At 28.5% G+C, this 26,829-nt stretch overlaps 2 protein-coding genes and 1 pseudogene across 3 annotated transcripts; 2 read left to right on the top strand and 1 right to left on the bottom strand.

The window, feature by feature from the left end:
* The first annotated feature begins 1,418 nt into the window (after positions 1-1,418).
* LOC145942914 (uncharacterized) lies at positions 1,419-17,016 on the top strand (annotated as a pseudogene). Its single transcript, XR_014426437.1, has 11 exons — positions 1,419-1,461; positions 1,873-2,186; positions 2,347-2,598; positions 3,327-3,466; positions 10,717-10,913; positions 11,545-12,013; positions 12,252-12,351; positions 12,596-12,715; positions 12,791-12,946; positions 13,248-13,291; positions 16,717-17,016. The product of XR_014426437.1 is annotated as an uncharacterized LOC145942914 (transcript).
* Positions 17,017-19,786: 2,770 nt separating this feature from the next.
* Positions 19,787-22,970, bottom strand: LOC145942531 (NF-kappa-B-repressing factor). The gene is made up of 7 exons (XM_083049351.1): positions 22,615-22,970; positions 22,327-22,460; positions 21,697-22,069; positions 21,341-21,476; positions 20,993-21,183; positions 20,647-20,817; positions 19,787-20,563 (listed from the first exon to the last, which is right to left on the bottom strand). Exons 1-7 carry the CDS (start codon positions 22,782-22,784, stop codon positions 20,377-20,379), a joined length of 1,362 nt encoding a protein of 453 aa, XP_082905477.1. The 5' UTR covers positions 22,785-22,970; the 3' UTR covers positions 19,787-20,376.
* Positions 22,971-23,092: 122 nt separating this feature from the next.
* Cog2 (conserved oligomeric Golgi complex subunit 2) lies at positions 23,093-26,743 on the top strand. Its single transcript, XM_083049350.1, has 11 exons — positions 23,093-23,323; positions 23,450-23,677; positions 23,812-24,078; positions 24,158-24,459; positions 24,557-24,674; positions 24,795-25,117; positions 25,216-25,282; positions 25,421-25,601; positions 25,700-25,979; positions 26,106-26,286; positions 26,375-26,743. Exons 1-11 carry the CDS (start codon positions 23,252-23,254, stop codon positions 26,456-26,458), a joined length of 2,103 nt encoding a protein of 700 aa, XP_082905476.1. The 5' UTR covers positions 23,093-23,251; the 3' UTR covers positions 26,459-26,743.
* The last annotated feature ends 86 nt before the right edge of the window (positions 26,744-26,829 follow it).

The following is a 26,829-nucleotide window of genomic DNA, read 5'->3' as shown; positions in this document are numbered from 1 at the left end:
AAAGCGAGAAACCTACTGATCAATAATGATTCGTAACGTATCGCTATACCTTATCGGGGGAAAGCTGTTTCCTATGACAATAACTATATTTTGTAACCTAAGCGAACTAACACAATTACGAGTTCGAATTCGATATAAAAAGTTATTGCAATAAAAATAAAATTATTATAAATAAAATATTCTTTTCTATAAAATATAGAAACTGCAATAATCGTATTCTTTTATAATTTAAAAATTCTTCATTTATGTAAGACAAACATTTAAAAAATTCTTTTATTGAAGTAAATTGTAATATTGAAAAATACTGATATAATACTAATTAGTGTAAAAGAAGGAGAGATATTAAATTATGGTTATTTAATTATCAAATTAAATATCTTCAAAATTAATTGTATCTATTTTAGTTGTTAAAAATATCAGGCGGTTATATCAATCTTGCACATCGAAATAAAAATAAAAATCTAAAAGATTTTAGCAACGTCTGATTTTTTGAGACATTGGAAGACATGACGAGAATAATATATTTATATAATCAATACACATTTGTGTGATAAATATTATTATTTTTATGATATAACATTGTGTGCACATTTTATAAACTCATTAGTATGCATTTTAATATTGTATTATTTATGATTTAAATAATTTTTTTTTTTTATAAAAGAACACGCATAGGGTTGTATACTAATACTATTTTTTTTTCTCACAAATTAATGAATCGGTCGAATTATAGCAAATAGATATATAATATAAAAATATAATTAGAGATCCTTTTAATAATTAGAGATCGTTTTAAATTAAATTTATCTAGTATATGTATATATTGTATTGTGTATATATCTAGTATATACAATATTGCAAAAAATAAACAGCTCTGTTACATAAAACTTCTAAATAAAAAATTTTTTTAAATTTCTTTTATTATAATTTCTAGTAATTAAAATTGATTTTGGTTCTTTCACACATGAAAAAAATCTATATATATCTCTGGGATTAAATTATAGATATTCTATATTATATAATAGACGATAAATGAGTTACTTGTTATTATCTTATTCATATTCTGTATAACTTGAATTATTTCGATAAGAATTTATCATTTTGCTCAACATTGCAATATTGCTAAAAAAATATATTGAATAAATATAAGAGTAATAAGAATATCATCTTGATATGTTCTTTAATTCAACCTTAAACTGCGATGTTTCGCGATAATCTCATTATTAACGCGATCACGATCTTTGCAAAATAATATCATTATTAACACAAAGATTAAGATGAAATATTATAATTAGTTCTGTTTAAACAGCTGTGTACATATTTTGACGTATATACAAATTGTACCGCATGTCACATTGATCGTTGCTGTGTCCTAAAGTTCGTCAGGCGCGGTATCAAGTAAAGAGTATCTACGCAAAATGAGGCAGCTGACATGTATCCTGATCGCCTTGGCGTTTGTTGGTAAGTCTAATATCGAATACTTAATAACGCATATGCGTTCGTTAAATTAACAATCTCTAAAATATAATTAATCGCTCCATTTTCCGTATATTTTTATTTTTAATTTTAATTAAATATATACAAATTGTTTATAAAATTACTTCTTTCTTATACGTGTCGTGAAAGAGATATAGGATTAAATAAATTTTGAAATGTAAAATTTTTTTCTCTAGGATTTCTGAGCGAAATAATAAAATATTGAAATTGCTAATTATAAACGATAGTAACTAGTAACATTCTTGTGTATTACAATTTTTTCGCAGATTGTCATAACGTTTTAAGATTTTTTTTTTATTTTATCGATGTTTAAAAATTTTACTTCACATATCACACATATGTATTTACGAGATAATACGACATTTTGTTCCGTAGGAGTCTATGCGGATGAACCCGAGAAGCTGGTAAATGGAATACCCACATCCATCAAGGAATGTCCACATTGCATCTCCCTCAGATCCAACAACCAGCATATGTGCGGCGGTAGCATAGTTGGCGAACGTCATATCCTCACAGCCGCGCATTGTTTAGCGTCTTAGATCAACAATGCCAGAAAAATACAAAGCTTAACCGTTGTCACTGGAACAACTCTGCTGAGCTCGGGCGGAGAAATTCACAAGGTCGCGAAACTATTGGTTCACGAAAAGTACGATCCAAATTCTGGCAGTTATGACATCGGTTTGATAGAGGTACGATCTTGAATGAATTTTGCTGCATCCGCTTTAATTATGTTGTTACATTTTCGATGTATATGTATACGTTTCGTGATTATGTTGTAAATGTAATGCTACATAGTGACGAAAGAACGATTGATATTCCAACTTATTCGTATGAAAAATTTCTTTTCAGCTTGCCGCGCCCATCAAGTTCGACGAAAACACACAGCCAATCAAGCTTCCAACGTGAAATCTAGTGAAGGGTGAAAGCCTTACGATCGTAGCCTGGGGTTCCACGGGTTTCATGCGACACGTACACGACAATTTACAAAAATTGAACGCGAAATGCATGCTATCGGACGAATGTCAGAAGCATCATAGATTGATAACGGTTCACAAAAACGAATTCTGTACTCTCATCACCAGCGGAACTGGAGCTTGCAACGTAGTTATATTCTTATAATATAGAAGCATTCATTTTGTATATAATTCGTTGATCTTTATTTTTAGAGATTCAATATTTTTTCTTGTAGGAAATATATAAATCATAATTATGTTTATTTAAATACGTGCTCAATTGCAGGAGATTATTCATCTTAAAATATTATTCTCGGCTTGTCCAAAATAATATTTTGCATTTTGTTTCTCAAAACAGAATTTATTTGTTCTGTCAATTATGGTTAATAAAGTATTCATAGTCAAATCTGGAAAAAAGTTCCAAATTAAATCATTGAGAATTTAATAAATAAATTATATATATTATATATATGTATATAATTATTATATATATAATTTATTAAATTCTCAATGATTTAAATCGGGACTTTTTTTCATATTTGATACGAATATTTTATTAACCATAATTGATAAGACAAATTTCTTTTATAAAGACTGAAAGTTCTAATACTTAACTTTAATTACAACAAAATTTATCCACAATATAAATATCGTGGTCATAATATGATAAAATGATCCTTTTTGCAATTTTAATCGTAAATTTTTTGAAATTGTGACATACTAGAGCAATTTAAAAGCTGGAATTAACGTCAAAAAAACTAAATGATTATTCTTTTTCTTGTATTCAAAAAAATGTTTTTTTAGTGAACTGTATTATCACTTCTGATTAAGTATAACAAGAAACGGAGAGAGTAATCTTTGCTTATTTTGTTACAGGGTGACAGCGGTAGCGGAGTTGTCCGTGACAACGACGGAACGATTGTCGGTTTAGTTTCCCGTGGAATACCATGCGCTCGAGGTTTCCCAGATGTATTCACCAAAGTTGACGACTTCGTTTCTTGGATCAATGAGAACATGTAATTTTAATAATAACAACCCTATCCCCTACCCCTACATTACACACACACACACACACACACACACACCAGCACACCACATGTATCGCTACATCCTTAACACTTAATAAAGATCACTCAGCAAATGCTCTATAATTATAGAGATTCCTTCTCGAACATTTACGCAATAATTCAACAAAAGTTCAAACGAGAACATTTCACATAAACTTTTAAATAATCTTTAAATTACGAATATATGTCACTTTCGCATTAATCGGCATATTCAAACCGATCTGTGGATTCGATCAGCAATTAGCTGATAGAACCAATTCCATCCATCTCATTCTTTCTTGTTCATTGTTCGACGAAGTGTCATGTTGGGTGGAGAGACACGTGTAAAACACACTAGTGGACTTACCTCATACAACGTGAGAGATGTAAACACAACAAGACCGGATGTTACATTCACTGTTATACAAACTTCGATAATATGATGCTCTCATCACTGACGCGCGCGAAACACTGCCGCGCGCCGCGCATGGCTCGAGGTCGAGGTCGAAGGACTCGAAGGTCGAAGATCGAAGCTACCCCCACGCATCCCCGCAAAATGCGCTTGCGCGACGTCACATCGTTGAGTAGGAGGGATACAATATGTAGGGATGACTGTGTATGGTATGTGTGTATATATGTGAAGAATTTTCTAACTCACCCCTCGGGGGTGACCCAACTTTGTAAACTTCGAATGTATAAAGGTCAGGGACGCCGTATTCCGATCCGAAAGAAAAAAAGTCGTAATTTCCTTTTTCAAAATCGAACTACGAATTGTTATAAGTCTTGATCAGTCTTAATTAAAATCGCATTTTTGAAAGATCTTAGAGAAAAAAGTGATTGTTGTTAAAAATCGTCAAGTATCGTCAGAATAATTCTTTCTTCTTATTATCAATTCTTTTTACAGCAGTAAATTTAATCGCGTTGACGGCTTTATACTACTGTTGACCGAGATCTTTTGATAAAATCATTTTATTCGAAACTCTCGTAAAACAAAATAAATGTCGATTACGTTTACAACTGCGGCCCTATGGACGTTCATCCTTTCTATCACCTTTCTGAGATCGTTACACCTGACGACACTTGTAAAGTTTATACGAAATCTTAATCAAAGTGAGAGAAAAGCAATAGTTAACACTCCTTGAGAGTCTATACTCCTTGCGCGGAAGAGATAAAACAATCTCGACATAATTTCACATTTCTGAGCATGCATTCCAAGCTGACAAAAGACGCAGGTGTGATTATTACGTTTGGTATATAAAACTGAATTATAATGGTTGCAATTTAAATTAATAGAATATCAATCAAGCGCTGATAAAATTATATTTGTTTGCTTAAGACCCGATTGCACCAACGTTATTTTGGCTTTAAGCGGGACTTAAATATGTGTCTATCTTTATCTTTATTTCTAAATAAATAAAGACAAACACATATTTAAGTCTCGCTTAAAACCAAAATAACGTTGGTGCAATCAGGCCTAAATCAATTTGTATTATAAAATAAGACATATTTCCATACAAATGCTTGAAGGAGATACATTTCATATCTAATTCCGCGTTATACGATACTCATACTTTGTTATACAAAGTTCAAAAATTTGTATAATATTTAACACATTTATTTGAAGACAGAAAGAGATGTAACAAAATTTCTTCTTTATATTTCTTCATTATATTTCCTTTCTTATTGTCAATTTCTTCATTATAATAAATAAATTTAAACTACATAATTTCTTTGCAATCTGTTCTTTCTCATATAATCCAGCGAAGTGTAAAATTTATCTGAGTAAAATTTAGATACAAACATTTTTTCAGCGTGAATTTATATGTACGAATATTATAGAAATATCGCGCTATACGGAAATTTACTATATTCAGTATGGATACTGTCAAAGCCAAAAGATATGCAGGTTCTTGCAATAATAACATCAGTATAAATCGCGAGCTATAATACATATTTGCGTGTATTGAAATTATTGAGATATATGTGCACATTTATTATTTTTTTATTTTTTATTATTTTTTTTTAATTTTTAACTATTATATCAAAATACACTTCCAGATTAATTTTTTTGTGTTATTTCACAATTATCATTTACAAACTTGCCAATTAAATTTGTTTATCTATATAGATTACAAATGGGCAACTCATTTAATCCGCCTCATGCCGAATCCCATGGGTTTATGGCCGGAAACTTACAAAAGTGTCTATGATAAGTATTTGGCAAATTTACGTGTGCGATATTCACTTTTATCCTTCTTACTTTTGTTGGCGCCATTCCATCGATACATTCGCTAGTGAAAGTTTGGAGTGACATGCTGTCAATGATAGATAATTTACAATTTACTTTACCAATACTAAAACTAGTGGTCATATGGTGGAACAAAACAGGTAATTATAATGACCCTATATTAAATAGAAATAAGAAAAATATCACTGCCTATAATATAACAATCAGAGAAAATAGAACGAACCAATGTAAGAAAAAAAGTCTATTTAAAATATATTTTTTCTATGCCGCTACATTTAAAATTTACATTATATATGACTCTTAAATGATTATTATAATTTAAGCAAATTATCTATAATAATAAGCAATTAGAGAAAACAATATTCACTTCCTCTATAAAAACTATTAATATTTAATCAAAAGTCTCTCATCGTATTACTAGTTTTTTCATTAAACATATTTGTATGGTTTAAGTGCAAACAGATTAAAAAAAAGAAAAGAGAAAATATATATATATGCAGATAAAAATGCAATAATTCTTACGTCGATTCGAAAGAAACTAACATTTAACATGATATATTTTTAATTCGATGATTTGCTTTCAGGCAAAAATCATAAAAACTTAATAAAATTATTGTATAACAAAATAACATGTACTTAAACTTTTCCATTTTTTTATTTTATTTAATCAACTAAATATCTGTTTAAATCAAATTCGTTGATAAAGCGAACTCGTAGTGTTCGATTCCTCACGATGTGCGGATATGGCTGCGTGACTTTGGCGATCGGATTATTGATAACTCTACCTTGCTTTGGAAAGTCTGTGAGATATATAACAAATATCACTGACTCAGTTAGAATCTTGCCTTTACAAACCCGTTACTTCTACGATAAAGATCGAAGTCCATATTTCGAGTGCACATTCGTAGCGCAGATTTTTATGATGTCTATGTGCGCAATATGTTACAGTGGTGTGGATAACTTATTCGGATTATTCGTATTTCATTTGTGCGGACAAATGGAGAATCTTAAAGAAAAGCTAATTAATATAGGAGAATTTAATAGTTTTAACGACGATCTCGTGTTTATCGTAAAGGATCGCGTACAGATAATCAAGTTAATTTCAACATTTTGACGTTAAATATTATTTAATCTGATGTTTCTACGTTCAAAATTAATATTTCTTGAAAAATATATTATTATTTTCCATTTTCTCAAAAATATAATATTGCAAGTTTCGTATAAAAAAATCTGATAGACTTAAACAAGTGTGTAAGATTTTTTTTAATTATTTATTTTTTTATTTTAAAGAACTAGATTCATATACACGATTTTGCTTACACACATACACACTCTTTTCTTATATAGATATTTCGATATCATTGAAAAAACTTTTACTCTACTGCTGCTCGGACTACTACTTTATTTTAGCATTTTGTTCTGTTTGTACGGGTTTCTGATCATTACAGTAAGTTAAGAAAATAAAATTTTTTAAACTTTTCATTTTATAGAAATAAAATTATTAATTAAATTTTTTTAAATTAATTTTAAAATAAATAATATCTTCAAATGACTATAAGCAGCTTCTAAACAAAATTAAATGTTATTTAATCAAAACTTAATTTTGCTGGTTATTGTATTATATGATAATTATAATATAATACGTAATTATTATTATAATAATATAATACGTAACATTCTTAAATAACATAGATTTTTACTTGTTCAGGAATTTACCGAAGGAAGCGAGATGTCAATGTTTCGTGTTTTATTTCTCCTTTCGACTTTGATAAGCGTTGCTGCACACATGTGCCTATTTTGTGCAGTGGGTGAAATTTTAGTAACACAAGTATGTATGTCGATGTTCTAATAGCGCATTGTAAAAAAGAAAAAAGGTGCACTTTATGTTTTAACATTATTTATAAAGTGCAAAGATGTACATCGAGCGGCATATGAACATAAATGATATAAGTTGATGCCAAAAGAGGCAAGACTCTGTATTCTGATAATGATACGAACTAAGAAGCCTCTTTACATTACGGCTGGGAAAATGTTTCCTATGACCATGTCAACGTTTTGTAATGTAAGTAATTTACTTATTATCTCCCCTAATTGCTTATTCATTATTAATTTCATTATCATAATCGAATAATTTTATTCTAAAGAAATTTTTTCACAATAAAACAAATTCTTAGAAATATATTACGGCAATAAAAAATTAGAAGCTATTTGAATGAAATATGTGCTAATAAAGAGATTTATATCTTCATAATATTAATGATTTATTATTATATTATTTTCCGTTATATATAATAGTAACAATATTATTTTAAATATTTATTATTTATATATATTTCAGATAATAAAAACATCAGTTGGTTACATGTCGGTTCTACTAGCTATGAAAAATTAAATACAGTAATTTCTAAATTTATTTAATTAAAGAGAGAAAAGTAGAAAAAGAAAGAAAAGATAATATACAGAATTATGTAGTCAGTTTATTATGTCAGTAGTTTTAAATATGTACATATATTATGTATGTTAAATATATTATATTAATGTTGAAAATTTTTTCTACATATATATGTATATATAAATTTTCTTTTTTATAGAGCTCTTTTCTGGTTCCTAAGATATGCGAATATAATATACTTTGAAATATCAATTTTCACGTGTAACATCTCTTCATTATATGCTATTTATGTATTTATATTTTTTTTTGTTTATATTCTTTCTCTTTAATTGTTATATCACTGTCAGTACATTTCAAGATTACAGTTCAGTTTCGCTAAATCAAGAAGTATTATAATATCGGATTGTCAATTAAATGCTTAGAAAGGGGAAGAATCAATAAGAGTGTTTTTTAGCTCCCACAGGATTTTCAAAAAAAAATTTCTTGTATTATATAATCATTAGGAATGTGTCAAAAATTAATTAGATAAGGAAGAAAGAAAAAACTCGATCCATAATTCCAAATTTAATTATTAGTCTAGATATAACACTGATACCTAAGTCCTTTTCATGACTAATAAAATATTTTCGCTCATTCTGCTCTATATCATATTAACGTCATTTTAGATTACAATATGTATCGGCCTCAAGATAAAGCTGAATACAGCTCATGAAAAAAAATTATTTTTTACTATTTGATGTGCCTTACATTATGCCCTTTATTTTACTAGATCCTAATAGGGTGAATTTTGCGGACATAAATCAATTTTTTCTGTTACCTTTAATTAGAACTTTTTAAAAGCTATTCATTTTAAAGATTCTTGCCAATATCAAAATTCACAATTTTAGTCTTTCGTTTGGCTTATCCAGACAGATACAATGTTTTTGCTTACCACCATTGCATCAATAAAATATAGAAATGTAATATCATTTTCCTTAGCACTTTTCATCATTCATTCACCAGCGTAACACCATTTGCGTTAATCACCTTCTACTTAATGCGAGAGTCATTTACGAAATTTTAACTGTATATATATCTCACGCAACGAAATATAAAACATCGGTATATGCTGCTATGACATATTACTGCAAATGTATCGTCTATACTGCACGAATGGAAAGTCGAAGGATCTCCAAGAGGGTGCTTTGGAAAGTACGGCATATGTAAAACGCGCATGCTCCGTCATTGCTCGAATAGAAGGGGTATGGTATAAGAGAGAAAGAGAATATATTATTAAAAATCCAAAACTGCTACCCTAACAAAAAACTCTTGTATTGCAGCTATATTACATATCTGACGTGCAATTGGAAACTTTGTAAACGCAAAGAACAGGGACGTACATTCATTTCTATAGACAAAAAAGAGAGAATCAAGGAAACTCAAAAAAATTATGTTTAACATAATCTCGTTAATATTTTTTAAAATCTAAAAATCGCAATTATTTTGAAAAAAGTATTATAATTAAAAATCCTCAAAATAATTTTCTATAACTAATAATATTTCCCATTAATTATTATAATTAAGTTTAGATTTACTGCAGAGTAATATATTTGTTGTAACAATAAATCAATTGTAATAATTGCTGATGAGTAAAACGATAGTTAAAAATATTATTTAAGCAATATAATTATAAACAACATTCACTTGCGGCCCTGTCGCGTATCACATACAACATACATTCTTGTTCATGTATTTTCCCTCTTTTTACTTTGTTATGAGAATGCAGCACCTGACAATTACGACCCAACATTTACGAATGCAACATTTACGAATTTCTACAGAATTTCTTCATCCTACAGAACGCACACACACATACACGCATACACATCCAATAAAGTTTACATACTTTGATAGAACAGTTACCACTCCCGGAAGTCTATGGAATATTTTTTATACGGAAAAATAAAAATCATTAGTTTCACGTGTGTCTCATTGTCAGTATGGATACTATCGAGGCCAAAAGATATGCAGGTTCTTGTTATAATAACATCAGTGACAAGTTATAATACAAGCTTTGTATTATATGTATTTGTGAAATTATTGAAATATATATACATATTTATAATTTATTTTATTTTTAACTATATTAAAACAGAAATATCCATTTTTTCTATTTGATTAAAATAGATATGTTGCAATAACATTCAAATCCTTTAAGACATTATTAAAAAAAAATTATTGAAAAAAAATTAAATTAAAATTCTCAGAACATATATGTATATATAAAATCAGTTAAGAATTATTTCCTTAGAAACGCAGTTATTTCGTTAATATAATATAGAATCAATAATAATTATAAATCTGTAAAAGAGAATTATTATGTTATTCAATAAACTTTATAAAACAATTTAAAAGTCACACATATAAATTGTGCTTTCCTGATAATATATATATTTGTCTTACTTAAAAAATTTACCGTAATTTAAGTGCATTATAAAAAATTTAATTTACTTATCTACAAAAAATAGATTACGAATGGACAACTCATTTGATTCGCCTCATGCTAAATCCTTTCGGTATATGGCCGAAAACTTACAATAGTATCTACGATAAAACTTTGGCAGACCTACGTGCGATATCCACTTTTATCTTCCTTATTTTTATTGGCGCCATTCCATCGATACATTCGCTGATAAGAATTTGGAGTGATATGATGTTAATGATAGACAATTTACAATTTACTTTACCATTATTAACAGCAATAATAAAGTTGGTGGTTATATGGTGGAAGAAAACAGGTAATTATAACGACTATTTATGTCAATTAGTATAAGAAAAATCTCTATATATAATATAACAATTAAAAGAAATAAAATGAATTAATTGCAAGAGTATACTCTAAATTATAAATATGTATATATATTTCAATAATTTCATAAATATATAATTTTTATAAAACTTTTATTTTAAATAAATTTTTTCTATACAATTTTCCCCTACATTTAAAATTTTACGTCATATATGTATAACATCTGACTCTTAAGTAAATTATAATTTGATGCAAATAACATACCTCGTAACATACCTATTTATTTATCTTTTTTAATACTATCAATAATTATTCAAAAATTTATCATCTAATTTTTCCAATAAATATACTTGTATGGCTTAAAAAATTATCATGTATTTCTCTTCTAAAAATATCAAGATTATTGTATAAAAATATTATTATTAAAAAACTGTGAAAGTAACCACAAAAAAGACCACATAAAAGTATTACATTATATATTTCATATATAGTAAATGGTTTTATTATCCTTCTTATCTTTTGCTTACGTATCTTATATTTTTAATTTTACTATATATAATACTTTACCATTATTGATAAATTCTATAATAACTCAATGCTTTTCATTATTCTTTTGAAAGATCTTGCAATGGTTATAAACATGATTTTTGAGGATTGGATGAAAGCCAAGAATGATAAAGAACTGCACAACATGATAAAGCGAGCTCGTAGTATTCGAATCCTCACAATTATCGGATATGTCTGTGTGTTTGTGGGGGTCGGATTAATCATAACTTTACCTTGCTTTGGAAAGTCTGTGAGATATATAACAAACGTCACTGACTCAGATAAAATCTTGCCTTTGCAAACCCGTTATTTCTACGACATTAATCGAACTCCATATTTCGAGTTCACATTCGTAGCACAGATTTTTATGATATTAATGTGCGGACTATCTTACAGTGGTGTGGATAACTTGCTTGGATTATTTGTATTTCATTTGTGCGGGCAAATGGAGAATCTTAAAGAAAAGCTAATTAATATAGGACAATTTAATAGCTTTAATGACGATCTCGTGTTCATCGTGAAGGATCACGTACGAATAATCAAGTTAATTTCAACATCTTGACATTTTTTTAATTATTATCTTATCTGTTGAGTTTTTCTGTATTTAATTTAATATTTCCTAGAAAAATATTATTTTCCCATTTTTTTAATTATAATATTGCAAATTTCGTACAAAAAATCTGATAGACTTATATAATTCTGTAAAATTTCAATAAAATTATTTTTTTTAATCTTAAACATATATGGTTTTTTACAATTTGTTGAAATTCTTTTCTTATAGATGTTTTGATATCATTGAAAAAACTTTTACTCTGCTTCTGCTCGGACTACTACTCTATTTTAGCATTTTACTTTGTTTGTATGGATTTCTAATCATAACAGTAAGTTATCAGAAAATAAAATTCTTAACATTTCTTATTTTACAGAAAAATAATTTTAAACAAATTTTTCAACCAAAATATTTATTTAATTAATTTAAACAATATCTTCAAATAATCAACGAAAGCTTTTAAACAAAATAAAATGTAATTTAATAAAGATTTAAATTTGCTGTCTTGTCTAATATTCTAATATACATATAATACGCAACTTCTTTAGTAATATATTGATCTTTATTTGGCTCAGGTATTCACGGAAGGAAACGAAATATCAATGTTTCGTATTATATATCTCCTATCGACTGTAATAAGCGTTGGTGGACACATGTGCCTATTTTGTGCAGTGGGTGAAATTTTAGTAACACAAGTATGTATCGATGTATTAATAGCGCATTGCAGAAAGAAAAAAAATGTATTCCATGTCCTAATATTATTTATTAAGTGCAAAAATATACACCAAGCGGCATATGAACATAAATGGTACAAGCTGATGCCAAACGAAGTGCGGGTCTTTATTCTGATAATGATACGAGCTAACAAGCCTCTTTATATTACGGCTGGGAAAATGTTCCCTATGACAATGTCAATGTTTTGTAATGTAAGCAACTTAATTATCTTTTAATTATTTTTTATTAATCTTATTCTTTATTAATCTCTTATACTATTATAAAGGAATAATTTAATTACTATAAAGCAGATTATCCCTAATAAAACAAATACTCTTTAACTAAAAATATATTACAGCAATAAAAATTAAAAGTTATTTGAGTGAAATATGTGCTAATAGAGCTTTATATCTTCATAGTAATAATTTATTATATTCCCGTTATATTGATATTAATGATATAAAAAAATATAAATATTATTCTAAATCTTTATTGTTTATATGTATATTTCAGTTAATAAAAACATCAGCCGGTTACATGTCGGTTCTACTGGCTGTGCAAAGTTAAAAAAATATATAATTTCTATATTTATCTACCTAAATGAGAAGGAGAAAGAGAAAGAGCAAGAAAAGGAAAAGATGTAAAAAAAATTACATATATAATTTAAATCGTACATTATATCGTACCAATATTGAGAAAAACTAATATATATAGAATGGGACAATAACTATTAGCACCTTAAATATCTTCGAAGCTATAAGGTGTAAAGAAAGATTTGTGTAACGAAAATTTCAATATGAATAAAGAATAAATTGTTTAACGAAATTAGAAAGAATTTTTATTTAGAATAGAATTTTTTATTACTTTTTAATATGTTTTTCATTTTCTCAACATTATAATATCATTATTAAATAGTAAAATAGTATTTGTGCTCTCAATTTTAAATGTTGCAGAATATCGTGTGAAATTCCAACAAGGAATAAAAATATATTGTATATATTTTCTTATTTCGTTTAATCTAACCGAATATATTAATTATAATGTTCCATATAAAATATCCAATTTTGCAACGTAGACTTTTTAAAGCTTTCTTTGTCAATAAAAATCTTTATATTTATACATGTTTTATATATCATCTTAAAGCTCTAATTTTGTCTTTTTATATCGGATTTAATTTTTCGATTTAATTAATTTTGAATGTATTTTTTTCAACATTCTTTTTGGTATGAATAAACGTGATTTTCAAGTGCTTTTTTGTATAACAATAATCTCTATCATCGTCATTTGTGAGACTTTTATCTCTAAAATTAAATTTTTTATACTATTGCGTTCGTTGACAGAGTTCTCACCGAATGCAACATTAATGTTTCGAGCGGCTACTGCAACATTATGGCCACTTTTCTACTCGTACAAAAAAACACGCAAAAATCACGTTTATTCATATACTGAAAAGAATGTTGTAAAAAATACATTCGAAATCAATTAAATTGAAGAATAAAATCAAATATAAAAAGACAAATTTTGAGCTTTAAAATGATATATAAAACATGTACAAATATAAAGATTTTTATTGACAAAGAAAGCTTTAAAAAATTAACATTGCAAAATCGGATATTTTATATGGAACAACCTAATATAACGATCTACCCACCCTTGAATATACCGAAAACTTGAAAATTTATCAATATTTTTTATATCAATAAATAACTTATTCGGCAACCAGTTGTTCTATACAAAGACAGTTTAAATGCTAAATGTTTTATATTTATAATTATTATGGAGATAAGGCTCAGTTATATTCGAATAAAGGATTAAAGGAATAGGCTAATAAGAGCCGGTGCGTCGGAAATAAGAACGTAAAAATTCGTATACTTATTCTTTATTTCTTTAGAACGTTTCGGTCCTTTTTTTGGACCATCTTCAGCTTAATGTGTGATACAATATGATGTATGATATAATACTCACACGTTAAGCTAAAGATGGTCTTAAAAAAGGACCGAAACGTTCTAAAGAATTAAAGAATAAGTATACGAATTTTTGCGTTCTTATTTCCGACGCACCGACTCTTATTAGCCTATTTTTTTAATCCTTTATTTATCATTATTGTACATGTTTTAAGTATAGATATGTGGATTAGATCTCTATTAAAGATACCCCCCGATATATTCATCGATTCTCTTTCATCATTAATAATCGACATAGGATGTGTGGAGCAAAATTAATCACTCGCATATTAAAAACAAGAGAGATATATGATATTACCCCCCGATATATTCATCGATTCTCTTTCATCATTAATAATCGACATAGGATGTGTGGAGCAAAATTAATCACTCGCATATTAAAAACAAGAGAGATATATGATATTACGATACATAACAATACATAAATATATAATAACATAATAACGATATATGAATATATAAAAAATTATTTACACAAAGCCAAATAATCAATATGAATGAATAACTATTTTGTACAAAAAATTTGAATAAAATTGATACATTAAAAAAAATAAATTATTATAATTATGGAATTATTTATATAATTTATAATTACAACACACAATTATTAATTGTTGTGGTATTTTTTATAAAAAAATTAATTTAATTTAATTTAATTTCTTTTATATATTATATAAACTATTTCTTGTCTTTTTTTTATAAATTAAAATATTCATCCTAATTAATAGTTATTCATTCATTTTGAGGTAACGGAACTATCTACAATCTACAGTCTACAATCTACATTCTAAATCTACATCTCTATCAAATATATATGAAACCGTTACCTCGTAATAAAATAATATTTATTACTCACCAGTCGATGCACAACAGCAGAGTTGACTACGAAGCTACGTTGATCTGTAACATACAAATAAAATATAAATTATAGCAGCGCTTTGAATAATTAATATCTTCAAAAATTAGTATTGTACACATTAAATTTTATATTCGACGCGTACAATAATTGGTAGATATATAATTGAATAACTTTATAAATTTTATAAAAACTATTTTTTTTTAATATAAACTTTTATAATATTTATAAAAAGTGTTTCTCTCTAATTTTCCTTTATTTAAATTATTCAAATATATAAATAGAATTAATATATATGTGTAAAAAATACGTGATTTATAACAAGTCAAATATTATACATATATATAATATTATATATATATATATATATATATATATATATTATATAAATATTATATTATATAAATATTATATAAATATTATATAAATATACATATTATATAAAAATATACACACAAATATATGAAAAATAAATACTCACCACAGAGTTGCTCCATCAGCGCCTGATGCCTCCTAGGCCTGCTCCTCCTCTCCAAGTCAGGTTGGTCAGGATTGTCCGATAATTCAAAGTCAAAGTCTGTTTGTTTAAACGCGCGATACTTTGGACGACACTCCCGCACTTGAACGCGCGACACTTTACACGACACTCCCGCAGTTGAACACGCGATATTTATTTACATGACACTCCCGGAGTGTCCCGGACTTGAACGCGCGACACTTTACACGCCATTCGATTGTGTTTTATTATTAGATATTCGCGTTGACGATTAATTCGCTCCGTTTTAGGGCGACATCAAGCACACCATATGTGCTTCATTAGTAATTATCGCCGTTTGTTAGTAATTACTATTTTATAATATCGATAATATATTTCCCCTTCTTTAATGAATATTAATATTATTAATAAATTAATATTATATGCAAAAAATTTTGTACGTTCATCTTTATTCGGCAAAAACTCGATTATCAATTTGAATTTATTCGCGGCTTGCAATTAACGCGACTTATATATTTATTTCTGAATTACGCGACAGTGCAATTGATAAATCGCAAAAATAAACAAGAATAAAATAATACAACATATATAATTGGTACTAAAAATTTTAAAATATTATTGTAAACTTTTCTGCAAATTTTATATCAATATTACTTTTTCTTTTAGTCGAGATGAAATATCCGCGAAATATCTGATCAGAGCTCACGTTATTTTAATATAATTTTTTTAACCAACATATAATCAAATTATCAACATGAATGAATGGATTACAAAATATTATATAATATCAAATAAATATAATATATAATTCTGTCCATTATAATAATAAGTAACTATAATTATTTAATCATCTACGATAATTTATAATCACACATACAATTAATAATTGTTAGTATATTCTTTATAAAATAGATTAGGTTAAATATACTATATGTGTGTACTACATAAAATGTTTCTTCTCCTTTTCTTAAACTATAATAGTCATAATCTTTATCATATTTTTAATCTTTAGTAATCCATTCATTTTAAGGTAACGGAACTATCTATACAAAATCTACAGTCTACACAATCTACAATCTAGATCTACATATCTTCACACAATCTAATATCTACAAAACCGTTACCTTGTAATAAAAATAAAAGATTTTTACTCATCGGTCGATGCTCAACAACGGAATTGCACTGAAGCTACGTTGATCTGTAACATAACAAATAAAATTCAAATTATAACAGCGCCCAAAATAATGAATATTTTAGAAAATTATTATTGTGTATACATTAAATTTTTTATATTTGATGTACACAATAATAAACAGAAATATTTATAAGATAATTAAATAATTTTATAAATTTTTATTTTTAATAATAATTGAATTAATATATATAAACCAATAATAAAAAATACTTACTCCATGAAAAATACTTGCTCCGGTGGTGCCCGATATCTCTCCTAGATCTCCTCCTCTCAGATTATCAGTTACGTTGATCTGTAACATACAAATAAATTCAAATTATAGTATAGCGCCCAAAATAATTAATATTTTAGAAAATTATTGTTGTATGCATTGAATTTTATATTCGATGCGTACAATATAATAAACAGAAATATAATTAAATAATTTTATAAATTTTTATTTAATAATGATAATTGAATTAATAAGCCAATAATAAATACTTACTCCATGATTGCTCCGCCGATGCCCGATGTCTCTCCTAGACCTCCTCCTCCTCTCAGATTGTCAAGATCGTCAGTTACCTACGTTGAGCTGTAACACACACACATACAAATAAATTATAGCAGCGTGCAAAATAATTCATATTTTACAAAATTATTACTGTACGCATTAGAATTATTCCCATCAATATCAAGTACGTAGAAATATTTAAATAATAATTTTATAAATTTTTATTTATACAACTAATAAAATACAACTAATAAACAATTTTAATTTACTATAACCATCGACATAGAGCATGGACTGCGCCATCCGTCCTAAAAGAAAGTGAGAGAGATAGAGCGTGAAGACGGCCATCTCTATCTCTTTCTATTGTTTGCGACGGTATTCAACAGAGAAGGATAGAGAATGGCCGTCTTCGCGTTCTATATATCTCTCACTTTGACCATCATTTCTTTTAGGACGGATGGCGCAGTCCATACTTTATGTCGATGACTATAACTAATAAGCAAATAATAAATATACTCACTCGAAAGTTGTCCCACCGAATGCCTAATGCCGCCTCGGGCCTTCTCTTTCTCTCTTATTTCACCATTGTCGCTCCTTCTCGCTGCCAGTGGCACTCACTAGAGAAAACAATTAATATTACAATAAGCGCGCACTCGCAGAAACAGATAATTACGTATGATTACACGTGCACTTATCATACTCGAATACAATTAATGAGCGCACAAACATTTTCGACTTTAATGGCAGGCGACGCGCACTCGATTATAACGGGAAGATAGTGCGGGAGAAGCGCGCGAGGCTCACGATCTCGATATCTCGATATCTCGATATCTCGATATCTCGATATCTCGATGTCTCGATGGACTACCTTCGCAAGTGTAGAAATATCGGAGGTTATGAACAACAGTCGAAAATTATTAAAATATGATTTATAATGATTTACTTACCAATTAAATGCGTCGCGAATTAAAATTGATCCCGCATTTACGATGTTTCGTTATTTATGAATGATTTGTTAGCAGCTTTACATGATTGTTGATACGATGCGTCAATACTATCACGCGAGAATAAAGCGAGCGAAATATTTTGCTTCACAAAATAAAATCGTTTCAATAATACACTTACGAGTTACTTAATCGTAGAAATTAAATAATGCGGGAAATGATATTCCAATCACTCAGAGAATGATCCCGTAATACTTCTCGCAATCGCGGCTCGAAAAATAATGCGTAACGTACAGAGCGTTACGTCTGGCTATCTGTTCGAGAGTCGCCACGCGAATGACAATAATGTGATGGCGCGTCGCCGAATGTCGAGTATTTACATACTAAGCAATCTAAAATGATTAAAATATGATTCCACTTGTGACTTACTCATCAATTGAAGAGTCGAGATTCAGAATCCATCTGTCCCGCGTTTGCGACATTTCGCTACAGACTCCGGCTCACCGGAACGACGTCAGCAGTGTCACGACAGGAAAAGAATGCGGGAAAAGCGCGCCAAGTTTAATTACGGTGAGTTCTAGAAACTGATTTCATATGCGCGCGAACAACAGAGATTTTAACAAATCATCGATCGCACAAAAATGTCGTATTTACGCTTATGCAGTCAAAAATTATTAAAATATACTTTTAATATTTGAGTTATTCTAAATATATGATATACGACGTCGTATCAAATAAATAAACAATTCATAATGTAGTAATAAAATATAATATCGCGTACACAATACATTTCGAACGCGTAAATTCCATGCATATTATTAATAAAAATGTTCAATATGTTACCTTTTTAATATATAATTCTATTTTGATATATAATTCTATTTTCTGTCACATCGATATATTTACTTTATGCGAATAAAGAGAGCGAAATATTTACTTTAAAATAAAAGCGTCGCCATATTTATGAGTTACTTAATCGTACAAATATATATATATATATATATTCAGATAGCTAAAATAATTATTTTGACATGAATTTGATGTAATTTTACATAATTCAATTTGTACGATTAAGTAACTCATAAATATATCGAGGCGACGCTTTTATTTTGAAGTAAATATTTCGCGCTCTTTATATATTACTCGCATAAAGTAAATATATTGATGTGACAGAAAATAGAATTATATATCAAAATAGAATTATATATTAAAAAGGCAACGTATTGAACATTTATTACAATATATATATTACAAGCCGTTTTAATAAATAATTCCGGTACAATTTTCGAGTTACCAAACGTCAATCAATCGTGCTTAACTAATTGTAATTATTATAAACAACGATGGTGTTTTGTGTTTTGAAAAATAATACGATGCAGAAAGAAAAATAGAAGCTTATTCGAGGTGGAATGTAAACAACACGCTAACGAGAGATAGTACGTTATTGTTTGCATTCCACAGCTCATTATTTGTCAGGAACAATAGTTGAATTTCAGTATTTTAGATCGTGTGCTAAGAATATCGATTGGAATGATTACGACATTGCTTTAAAAATAGCTTATTTTTGGATCGTTTAAACAATAAAATATTAATTTTTCTAAAAGATTACTGAAAAAATTTTCTATTTACTTAACAGTCTAAGTGTTGCTACATCAATGTTGTCACAGAAGATATCATTTCAACGCTCAACATTACGCTCAATTATTCGTCGAAGTGGAGAATTTTGTATCGGTCGGTTCCATCAGTTCGTACTTCTCAGTGACTCCACCAAGGCTCTTCAATTCTCTAACCAAAGTTCGTACGTCGATTTTACGCGAGACTATCAATTTCCGTTGATCCGTGGTACCGTGGCTGCGCGATTTAAGGCCCATTGTTCGTGCAATTCTGCAGTAAATTAATTACATTTTTATCAAACTTGCGTGAAACTTGCCGCGAAATTTTCATACGACTTGAGCGATGATACATACTGATGAATCACCGATCTTTCCTCGTTCGTAAAATCTAAAAATACAATATCGTTTTGCATACTGGTCTGTAGAAAATCTTTAAACAGGCTCTGACATTTCGCTTTCATTTCGTTCGCCGCACAAGAATTGGATTTCAGACCAAGACCTTTTCGACTTATCTGTGGCTTGACCCTGAAAATAAAAGATATTGCAAATATAATATAAATAAAAGAAAAATAAAAGAAAAAACTGATAAAATGTAAAGTGTCTTTATAGAAATTAAAGGTTCTTAAATCGCGCTGTATTATATACTAGCGGTCCCGAGTATTGTTTGCTATCTGAAATATCGTTACACATATATACTAACGTCGTAAACATGGGTTCCACGACACCTTGCTCCGATTTTCCGAGGCCACCGCCAGTCCAACCCATCCTTCTCATCAACTCCTCTCCTCTACAACTGGATGGTTTCCAATCATTTTTGGGTACATTTACTTGTGGCTTCATTTCCTTTGTCGTTACAGTTACATTCGATTTCGAGTCCAAGTTTTGTTTAACCTGAATTTTAAGATATATAAAAAAGATTTTTAAATATTATATATTATTTTATTATCTGTAGTCATTTATTTATTAATAACAGAATAAATGTAAACAACACAAATATATAAAACATACATTCTTAATCTCTATTCCATAAACTCTTTTTCTTTTTTACCTTTATAGTATAGCAATGCTTTCGTAATTCGTCTAATGCAGCAGCGGCTGCTTCAATTTTGGCAATTTTTTTATTGGAATTGGTGCAACATGCAACTTTTTTTTTTACTGGTTGATTGATATAAATGGAGCATTCCCTGAAATAGAGATATATTGAGAAATATCTTTTGACAATATGTTTGCGACTATATAAGTTTACAAATTTTACTTCTTAGCAATCACGGCCACCTCTATATATATTATATAAAGGCAATGGCCTTTATTCTATGTATTATAAAAACAAATGGTAAAAAAGGTCAAGATGATTGGGGCTGGGTCCCCTTTTGTCTTATAATATTTACCAAACAAATAACTTACCAGATTCCTTCGCTTTGGGAATACTGCCATTCAAGGTTAACACCAGATGTAGTAGCTGAATTTCCCAATGTATTTTGAGGTATGTCATCTGGTCTTTCCCACAGAACAATATCTCCATACGGATTATCTCTAAACGTGATCTTTTCCTCCGTTTTCAATCTTTTAGAAGGCGACTCTTCAGTATTAGACTTTTCACAAGATTCATAGTTACAATTGGTTTTTTTTAATTTTGCTGGGCTTTTTGTATCAGAAAATGATCTCTTTTTGCTGTCGCATTTTTTATTAAATTGATCTACATTGGTTGTGTTTGATACGCAATGAGGTGTGTTTGATACAGCTTCTTCTGTGACAATAGATGTTCGAGCAACGCATCCTACATAGAAATAATATTTTAAGATTATTATACAAATTATAAATATAACATGCATTATACATGCTTGACAAGTAAATAAAAAGTTTCCTCATGAGATATATGAAATATACTGTGCATAATATTATTTAATATTATATATACAATATAATTATATATTAATAATTATATTATAATATTATACAATACAAATATATAATATATATACAAATATTAGAGAACAAAAAAGAAATGCTATAACTCACAATTCTTCTTTATACCTTTAACCTTAGAACTAGCTGCTTCTGAAGCTTCTACAAATGTTCTTTGTAACTTTTTCTTTTGCTTTTCTCTATATTTCGCTGCAACCTCCTGTGACAATTCCTTTGTTAAATCCATCGTTTCTTGTGGATATCTGTAAAAAGTTTATACAGACTTATATATATATCTATAAAATTTAGACTTCTCAATATTGTATAATATATTCTCTCCTAAAGAGACATATCTGCACGCGATAGCATAATTTATTAGACATTACGATAAAACACAAACATCATCACAATTTGTACCTGCATCCTAAGAGTTCAACGTTAACGAAGACCTGAGCTAAACAAACAAGCGCATCTTCCGAAAATTTCTCCTTGTGAGCCAGCATAAAGTTACGCCTCAACTCCCAGTGTTCGTCGGATTCGTATTCCACCTTATGTTGCTCGACATCCCAATCCTCGTTTACGCTCATTTTGCCTTGTCTCGAATTTTTCCTGTCCTCTTTGAAAAAACAAAACTTTGGGAAATTTGATCGGAATCTTCGGTCGCGGCAGATTTATTAATAATATTCTGCAAGGACTCTCTCCTGAATTCCTGAATAAATCCCCTTTGTTTTTGCGTCCTCTATTTCAGGTTAAGAAGCAAAACGTATTTGTCTATCCACATGCGGAGACTCCGTGAAAAAACATGTGGCTATTGGACAAAAGTGGCACAGAGTTCTACGCTCTGATTGGTCCATCCTTTGCGAGTTGTATACAAGATTTTACGCAACGCTATGTGGATCAGATCTTAAGCCAGATGTCAAGCTGTCACGTCGTCAATAAGGATTGTAGGCTGATTATAGGTTGACAACAGAAAACAGAACTTTAAATATCGAGGAACGATCAAACGAAAAAAATTTATTATTTAGTTGCAAATGCGATATAAATATATATAATTATGTCTAACAATAATGTCACGTTGCCGAAAGCACCGAAGGATTTATGTTTCTCCGAGCTTGATTTCATACAGGTTCGAGACAAATTTTTCTTTAGATAAACTTTTATACAGTTTCGAAAAAATAGATACAATAATATAATTATATAATATATATAATAATATGTTATTTTTTTATTATTTTATGTACTCTGTTTATAGGAAAATTTCGATGTCGATAATTTTCTACAAGATCATAGGAAGAATGGCAAACTGGAGACAATGCGTGATGATCTTGGCCTGTATCTGAAATTGCTGAGATCTGCCATGATTGATTTAATTAATAGGGATTACACGGATTTTGTGAACCTATCTAGTAATTTGATCGGACTCGATAAAGCCATCAATGACTTGCAAGCACCACTTGGACAGTTAAGGGAAGAAGTTATGGTAAAATACTTTTAAGAGATATACAAGAATATTTAAAGATTTAACAAGATGTATTCTACAGTCAGATGAATTAGAATAGAAATAAAATTGCATCATGAATTATAGTATATAATCTACTTTTTTTTTATTGGCAGCAAGTACGACAAGCTTTGGATGATGAAATCGCAGCCATTTCAACTAATTTAAATGACAATCTGAAGATTAGAGAACGCAAACAAAGTTTGCATAGTTTACAACATGTATACAAGTCACTCAAGAAGCTTTCTTCTATATTGTCTATGGAAACATTCATGGAAAATCCTTCAAAAATCGACATTTTGGAACAAGCTGCGATCGAATTGAATCAATTAAAATTTCACATGTCTAGATGTAAATCAGATATTTCAGTTGATCAAGAGAAAGTATGTATTTTTTGTAGAAAAAAAATTGCACTTAAGAACCAATTAAATCAATCACTCTAAAATGATTATTTTACAACAGAAAAGTACAGAATTGGAAAACTTGTATCTAAATTGTCTGAATGAGTTATTCTTAATGTGTATACATGAGAAGAATTCAAATTTGACGATCCGTTGCCTCAGAATTTATCTTACCCTTGATAAAATAACAAATGCTGAAGAACTAGTAAGGCATGAAGTTCTCAGACCATTGATTTACAATGTGGTTAACGAGGAGAACCTTCAAACTGATCCACTTGGTCTGCAAAGTATTTACCACAGACTACTGAATATTCTAAATGTGGAACTAAAACAACTATTAGACATCACGTTATATCCTGAAAGGTATTTATATTATGTTTATATGGTTGAGAATATATCATTAATTTATATATTTTTTTTATAAGTACACAATTAAGATATTGTTATTACACTGTTACAGAATATCTGTGAAAGGATTTAATTTTCTAGTCAATAGTTTTTGGACTGAAGTTGAAGAAAAAATCGAGCAATATATAAAGTCTATCTTTGCTCCAGGAGATCCAGTGTTATTTCATAAAGTAAGTAAAACATTTGGAAGTGTATGAATAAAATACATTTAAAATATAAAAAGATATATTAAAAATAATTCCAAAGATAATTAAAAAAAGATATATTTCAAGTTTTTTCAAAAATTTTAGAGGTACACAGCTACATTGGAATTTTTAACAAAATTCGAAGCAGAGTGCGTTACGCCTGAAATTTTAATGGCACTGAGAGATCATCCACAATATAAAGGTTTTCTTAAGAAATGGAATTTGCCAGTATACTTTCAAATTCGATTTCAAGAGATAGCTGGTCATGTGGAGACAGTATTAGCTGAGCCAGTGTCACCAGACTCGATCAAAGGTAGTTTGATCTCATTGACACAAAAAGATTTCTCGCTTCATGCAACTGATGTGATTTGGGATAATCTGCTAAGGATTTGGGCAGAAAATATTTATTTGTATCAATTATTTCACAAGTGAGTATCCATTTTTGTTACTTTGTAATAATTATTTGTTATTTACAATTCTAAAATGTTTTCTTATAAGACTAATGCATTTATGTTATTATTGCCAGATTTTGGAAACTCAGTCTTCAAATATGCTCGAGGTATCAAACTTGGTGTCAAAGTGCAATGAAACAAGTATGTGTGTTTCTTATATTTTATTAATTTTTTATATATACTTTTTTTATTTCATGGTTTTTATAATGCAAACTAAGAGCTAGATAAATTATAATTAAATAAATTATATAGCTCTAGATAATTATATATTATTTAAAGGTATGGCCAATAATAAATGAAACCAATAATTCAAACGACTCGGAACATTCAACGAGATTGAACTTTCTAGTGTATCTGTACATTGATGTAGATAAATTGATAAATGCATTACCATCTTTTCTACAAATGGTGCAATCGAAAATTAAAACTGAGAATGTTACTATACCAAAATTATTAGAAGGTAATTACATAACACATATGAAAAAATGATATTATATATATATCGTCATAAAATATTATAATTATATAATTGATTGCATTAATTCATATGTATTGCAGATTCTCTTAGTGAAACATCCAAAACTCTAGCAAATTTATTACCTTTAATTACAAAAGAAATTGTGAACGAGCTTGCAGAGCAATGTGTAACATATTTGAAACAAGTTAGCGACATTCCTAGATTGTTTAGAAGAACAAAGCGAGACGTGCCGACTAAATCTTGTCCTTATGTAAAGAGTTCAATAGTTCCTCTTGGTAATTTCCATGCGGATTATAATAAAATCATTCCTAAAAGTGTTATTCTCTGGTTAGAATTAACTTTGTCTTCACTAACAGAAAGGTAAATAATAATAAATCAATTCCTTTAATACAAAATTGTGGAGAGAAAATTTGAAAATATATGAAAGCTATTTAAATTTAAATATGTATATACAATAAGAATATTGAATATTGAATTTCATTTTAGCTATTTATCATTTGTTACTGATGTGTTGACATCCGTACAAAAAACTGAGGAGAGTTTAAGGAGATTGAAAAAGATTCGCGACAAATCTACTGGAATTCTGCCTTCAGAATCACAAGGTACTAGCGACGACGAAAAGATACGTATTCAACTTAAGGTGGATGTGGACAGTTACGCAAATATGGTAAGGAAATCATAAATATATATGCACTATCCTACTTAAATTGAAATAAATTTCTATATATGTGTATCCGATCATTTACATCTTTTAGATCAAGGATCTTAAAATCTCATCTACCAACATACAACATTTGCAAGAATTGATAGATGCTGTAGCAGCAGCTGTTAAGAAATGAAATTTTCATAGCAATAAATTTTTAATTGTATCAAAATGTGCTGTTTAGCAATGATTTAAACATGTCATCATGTCGTCAATTATAAATCCTTTATAAGTCGTGAATCACTATAACAGTTCGAAAGTTTTAAAAGTAAAATACAAAATATCTCAACTGTTACATTCATATTAATATATATCTAAAATTGAATATTATTTATATATATTCTTAAGGATTTTATTTTGTTGTGCGGATATTTTTTCTATACTACGTATTTTCTATACAATGTATATGAAATACTGCTTCACATAATTTCTGCATTGTTTCTATTTATATTTTTTTTATATCGTTGTTATGATAATAAAATCATTTATATGAATAAGCATTAGGAA

The sequence above is a fragment of the Prenolepis imparis genome, unplaced genomic scaffold (assembly GCF_030444845.1).
Source record: "Prenolepis imparis isolate NDT839.2.m4 unplaced genomic scaffold, iyPreImpa1.0 SCAF_11, whole genome shotgun sequence".
In the NCBI taxonomy this organism is placed as follows: domain Eukaryota; kingdom Metazoa; phylum Arthropoda; class Insecta; order Hymenoptera; family Formicidae; genus Prenolepis; species Prenolepis imparis.
Note: the sequence above shows the minus strand (reverse complement) of the source record. Positions and strands in the feature narration are given on the sequence as shown.

What these genes read in the sequence shown, in the direction of transcription:
- LOC145942531 (XM_083049351.1), bottom strand. Translation starts at nt 22,784, where the DNA reads ATGAGCGTAAACGAGGATTGGGATGTCGAGCAACATAAGGTGGAATAC. An exon ending in TCCCAAAGCGAAGGAATCTG is followed by an intron (nt 21,477 to 21,696) that starts GTAAGTTATTTG and finishes TCTCTATTTCAG; the next exon opens with GGAATGCTCCATTTATATCA. An exon ending in AGCATTGCTATACTATAAAG is followed by an intron (nt 21,184 to 21,340) that starts GTAAAAAAGAAA and finishes CTTAAAATTCAG; the next exon opens with GTTAAACAAAACTTGGACTC.
- Cog2 (XM_083049350.1), top strand. Translation starts at nt 23,252, where the DNA reads ATGTCTAACAATAATGTCACGTTGCCGAAAGCACCGAAGGATTTATGT. An exon ending in TTGTATCAATTATTTCACAA is followed by an intron (nt 25,118 to 25,215) that starts GTGAGTATCCAT and finishes TATTATTGCCAG; the next exon opens with ATTTTGGAAACTCAGTCTTC. An exon ending in TGGACAGTTACGCAAATATG is followed by an intron (nt 26,287 to 26,374) that starts GTAAGGAAATCA and finishes TACATCTTTTAG; the next exon opens with ATCAAGGATCTTAAAATCTC.